Source organism: Saccopteryx bilineata, chromosome 4 (genome assembly GCF_036850765.1).
Source record: "Saccopteryx bilineata isolate mSacBil1 chromosome 4, mSacBil1_pri_phased_curated, whole genome shotgun sequence".
NCBI lineage: Eukaryota > Metazoa > Chordata > Mammalia > Chiroptera > Emballonuridae > Saccopteryx > Saccopteryx bilineata.
Window position 1 is genome coordinate 653,833 of NC_089493.1, and position 5,867 is coordinate 659,699.

General features: G+C 48.5%; 1 gene segment (V, D, J or C); it reads left to right on the forward strand.

Moving 5' to 3' along the window:
• Positions 1-292: 292 nt before the first annotated feature.
• Positions 293-753, forward strand: LOC136334120 (immunoglobulin heavy variable 1-46-like). The segment is given in 2 exon segments: positions 293-338; positions 425-753. Coding segments are annotated over 2 exon segments (375 nt in total).
• Positions 754-5,867: the final 5,114 nt, after the last annotated feature.

Here is a 5,867-nt window from a genome sequence, read left to right on the forward strand (position 1 = left end):
TCTTCCTCAGTGATAGGAGCTCCGTCTGCACAGGGCACAGGGACCTGGGAGGATACACATGTTTTTCTAAAAAGGATTAGAACTTGGACGTTAAGACTCCCAGTGAGCATTGTTCTTGTGTTCACTGTCTTCTCTCAGATGGGTTCAAGTATTCAGTGATGAGATACTCTTCCTTATAAGTATGCAAATGAGGTGGGTTACAGTAGTTAAATATGGATGTATCTGTGTCTTCAGACCATCCTCCACAGCCACACCCTCCACAACACCAGTCCTGACAGCTCGGCCCCTCACCATGGACTGGAGCTGGAGAGCCTTCCTCCTGGTGGCAGTGGCTGCAGGTAAGGGGCTCTGCAGTCCCTGGGTTGATGGGGGACCAAGGACTAGTCAGTGGGGAATTCCACACACTCCTGTCTCCTCTCCACAGGTGTCCACTCCGAGGTGCAGCTGGTGCAGTCTGGGGCTGAGCTGAGGAAGCCTGGGGCCTCCGTGAAGGTCTCCTGCAAGGCTTCTGGATACACCTTCACCAATGGGTATATGAGCTGGGTGAGACAGGCCCCCGGACAAGGGCTGGAGTGGATGGGGTTGATTGACCCTGGTGATGGTGACACAAGCTACGCGGAAAAGTTCAAGGGCAGAGTCACCATGACTGCAGACAAATCCACAAGCACAGCCTACATGGAGCTGAGCAGCCTGAGAACCGAGGACACGACCGTGTATTACTGTGCGAGACACAGCGAGGGGAAGTCAGTGTGAGCCCAGACACAAACCTCCCTGCGGGGACGGGAGGGCCGGGCTGCAGGGGGCGCTCAGGACACCAGGGGGCGCTCCGGACCCACGGAGCCCGAGGCCAGCCCCAGGAGCAGGTGCAGAGGGAGGTGGGGAAGGAAGGGGCTTCCTGTGGGAGCGGGGTTTCCTCTCAAAGCTCCCAGCTTCATCCAGAGGCACTTCTTTCCTCTTCTTGTGCACTCTCATTCTCACTGAATACAACAAATGAGGCTGTAATGTTGTCTGTTTGCAGGTGACATGTCAGCTGTTAGTACAGACCTCTCCTTCACCACATGCCTGTACTTTTGGTTTCTTTCTTGACAAATAAATTCTCCAGAGTGCTCTCATCATCCTTTTGGTTGCAAAACATTTTCATCAAACGATGACACCAGCACAGGCCACACACCTGCGAATGGAGCTCAGGCTCTCTGTCTCTTTCAGGCCCAACTGTGCCCTCATGAACCCTGCCTTCTGACAAGCATTCCAGGTCGGGTCCCACAGTGATTAGGATCCTCCCCCTGGACCTCTACTCACAGGTCTCTATATTCCTCTGAGAATCTATATAGGCTGACTTCTTGATTTTTATTCACTTGGGGAGAGGTGAAACCTCACATCTATATCATATTTTAATGGTCACAATATTTTTAGTGTGACTTCTCTTAATTACTTCTCTTAACTTCCCTTTGAAAAGTACATTTGTCATAAATATAATGACCTAATCATATAATTCAAGATAATTTCCCATGTCAACACCATTAACCATCCTAACTTAATCATGTCTGCAAATCAAGTCCTATTAGAGAACACACTCAGGTACCAGCACTAAGAATGTAGATATCCCTGGGGGTTTGTGTCCTCAGGAATTATGATACCAACTGCTCTTCAATATCTCAGGGGAGGTGAAATCCTGCACACTGGTAGCTGTGTGTGTGAGAGTTGGGGGGGTTTCATCTGTGAAAAGAGACATACGTGGTACAGACACAAGGGTCCCTGTGCTGAGTCATTCTCCAGCACCACAGTCACCAGTATTCTTTGTGGAGCATGGCCCTTGGTGTGGCATCAGGTCTTGGAGGACAAGTGTCTAAACTCTGCACTTCCTCTCACCCCAACCTGCAGAGATTAACTCCTGCTGAAGAGTCAGTGGCCCTGTCCTGGGAATAGAGGTCTGGACAACCTCAGGGTGTGACAGTGACTCAGTTGTCTGAAATTAATGTCAGAGCATCTGGAAGCTCCAGGAAAGGGCTTCCTGGGGGCTTCATAAAGTCTCTGCTTGTGGTCTTTCTCCACAGTCATTGGGTTTACTGATACCCATTCCTGTCCATAGATGTTAAAGCCTTCAATGTCCCTGAGGGAATAGTCTGAAGTCAGGGTGCACCTTCAGTACTGTATTATAGATTTTGAGAGGTCAGTGGCTTGTGACTCCAGTCAGGACCCTTCCCTGTTGGTCAGCATAGGGGTAGCAGAGTCACTCAGGATGCATGAGCACAGGGCTGCTGCCCAGGATCAGGTGCAGAGAGCTGGAAAGGGGTTTCCTCTGAGGGCTGCTGAAATCCATGCTGCTTTATGTGCATGTGACATCTCATCAAATTCCCAGGAACTTGGGGCCTCTATCTATCCACATTCACTCCAGCAGTCTGGAGGTCACAGCATGAAATCCCCTTCACTGGACTGAGATCATGTGGTGGCAGGACCACCCTTTCTCCAGAGGCTCTCAGGGAGTGATGTGGTGTGAATACACGTGTTCCCCAATTTTATATGTTCAGATCCTCTGTCCCCAAGGAGGATTGCATCAGGACGTAGAGCTTTGGGAGGGACTTAGCTCATAATAATCCCGGCATGAGAAATTTGTGACTTTCTAAATAACCCCAGAGAGCTGGCTGGTCCCTTCCACCTTGTGAGGATCCAGCAAGAACTTTTCTGACATGAACCAGGAAGAGGTTCCTCACTGGAATGCACCATGTGGCCCCTGATTATGGACTTTCAGCTTCCAGCACTGTGGGTCATAAATGTGTGTTGTTTATCATTTTCCCCATCCATGGTCCTTTGTCATAGCAACCTGAACTTTCTCACACAGGGTGTCTTCTCTATTTTATCCATTCCTTGTCCCATGGCCTCTTCCTCCACTTCCCTGGCCAGGAGTTGTTCACCTGACCTCAGCAGTCTCACAGCATTTTTCTTCTCCTAGAGGCTAATCTCAACCTTCCTGCCTCTAATATAAACCCTTATCCTATTAGGGCCCATGTAGGTTATTCATGAAAATTTTTGGATTATTTAATATATAAATTGATCTAATAAACTTCATATTTCATATAATAGTCACAGTTCCCAAGCAGATTGAGACAACCACAGCCACACTCACTGAGTATAGATATCATGATTTGCATTTATTTCACTAATCATTCTATCCTATTAGTTGTTTAAGGCTTTTATTACTGTTTATGCAGAGACATCCTCTGTAAATGGCCCTTCTAATTGTTGTAAATGCAGAGCTTCTCCTTCAGCTCCATGAGTCTCTCTAACATCTCAGGGTCTCGGATCCCAGTGTTAGAAATTCATTTCTCCACACTCAGTCTTATTTGTCTATTTAAAGTACTGGAAGCCGGAAGTATTCAGTATCGAGGGCACCAACATGACTGTGAACACAGAGTCCACTCTCACAGGTCCTGCAGTCTGTGGTCTCTTCCCATGTGGGTAACTGTCTCCAGTCCTGAAGGGCAGGTAACACTACATTACAGACATTCATTCATGCTCTCATAACCTCATGCTGCAGGTCCTGATACACCTGGAAGATGCGTCAGAAAAGCTGCAGGGGCCAGTGAGGAGGGGCACAAGCCCAGAAGCTGGGCTCACTGTGTCCAGATGTGGACACATGAATGTGACCCACCCATGGTTCTCTATATAGTTTTTGATGTGCTCTCATGGCCACCAAGTAGTAAGAACACTTGAACATCTATATTGAGACACTATTCTTTCTGTAGGTCTCTAGACCAGAGCTCCCCTTATTGTAGGAGGATATGCAAATATTTCCTCTGTGCTCATGAAAACCAGCCCAACCCAGAGTTGCTGGGTCATGAGACCAGCACAGGGTACACAGGTGTGCCCATCCCTGCTCTGGACTGAACACAGACCATTCACCATGGAATTTGGGTTCATCTGGGTTTATCTTTTTGCTATTTTAAGAGGTAATGTATGGAAAACACAAATCGAGTATATGACTGAGTGTGACTGAGAGAATCAATAGATGTGTGACAGGTTCCTGAGCAGGCCATCTTTGTGTTTGCAGGTGTCCAGTGTGAGCTGGTGGAGTCTGGTCTCTGAGAATCTCCTGTGCAGCCTCCAGATTCACCTTCAGTAGCTACAGCATGCATTGGGTACGCCAGGCTCCCAGGAAGGGGCCAGAGTGGGTCTCCAGAATTAGTAGTAATGTTTTTGGTAGTACCTTCTATGCAGACTCTGTGAAGGGCAGATATACAGTCTCCAGAGACAATAGCAAGAACTCGCTGTATCTGCAAATGAGCAGCCTGGTAGCCAAGGACACAGCTGTGTATTACTGTGTGCGGGAGGCACAGCGAGGGGAAGTCAGTGTGAACCCAGGCACAAACCTCCCTGCGGGGACGGGAGGGCCGGGCTGCAGGGGGCGCTCAGGACACCAGGGGCGCTCCGGACCCACGGAGCCCGAGACCAGCCCCAGGAGCAGGTGCAGAGGGAGGTGGGGAAGGAAGGGGCTTCCTGTGGGAGCAGGGTTTCCTCTCAAAGCTCCCAGCTTCATGCATGGACAGTTCTTTCTTTTTTCCGTGGCTCTAATTTCTCATAATCTCACTGCAGACCAAAAACGAGGTTGTATCGTTGCCTGTTTGCAGAGGAAATGTCAGCAGTTATCACAAGCCTCTCCTTTACCAAGTTCCTGTATTTTCTACGTTTCTTTCTCTGCAAATAAACCATCCAGCGTGATCCCGCCTTCCCTACGTTTGGAAAACATTTCGCTCAAGTAGAGGCCAACAAAGTCTAGACCCCTGTATTCTGATCTCAGGCTTTCTGTCCCCTACCTGCCCACCTGTCCACACATCGTCCCAGCCTCCTGACAGGAATACCAGGTCCCACAGTAATTAGAATCCTTCCCCAGGACGTCCACCCACTGCTGTTGTCCTTCATTCCAAACGTTGTTAATCTCTTGATCCTCATTCACTCGGTTGTTGGTGGAAACCCACCCAACACCTGGTTCCAAGGATCAGAGTATTGTTATCGCAAATTTTGTAAACTTCGCTTTGTAAAGGACTCTTGTGATTAGAGTGATATCCCGACCAGATAAGTCAGGATATTCTTCCATGTAAACACATACAACTCAATCAACCCTAAATTAATCATGTCTTCAAATGCTGTCATATTAAAGAACACACACAGGCCGCAGCAGTTAAGAGTATAGACATTGATGAGGGTCAGTGTCCAGCCACCACAGTCCCCTCAGGCTCAGGGCCTCACTGCCTGCAGAAACCTGGGGCCAGGTTACCATCCCCAGTACTGGAAGCTGTGTGTGAGAGACTGTTAGTGTGTGCAGTGTGTGTTGTTCCAGAACATGTATGTCTTTATCTCTGTGCTGAGTCCCCCACAGCTCACAGAACAGAGGCCTTCCCACAGGAAATGAGAACCAGGCTAAAGGGAAAGCCCAGCCCCATGAAAACCCTGTTTCCCTCCCTGTGGGCTGGGTGTCAGCCTGAGGACAAGGGCATGACATGGACACAATGTCCCTTTTGTTCAGATCCCAACTGAGCGTATTTGCTAGTGATTTCCCAGAAGATATTATTTACCAAACACTTTAACTTCCATCCCCATGTGAATTGCCTTCCTGTCCTACAGACTCCACAGTACAACCCACCTCCTCTCCTGGCTGCAGGGGGCTTAGAAGCCTCAGCTTCTAAGCCTCCTGTGGGTCTCATTTCCTTAGGGCACCCTGCGTGTATATTTGAAGATAATTCTACATTTTTTCATGTCAATTTGTGTCAGGTCAATTTGATTATTAGCCAGGAAAGAAGGATATTGAAATAGGAAAGAATTTGTCTTTTTTCTCTCGGAGCAGCTACGATTTGGGAAATAATCCCTTAAGA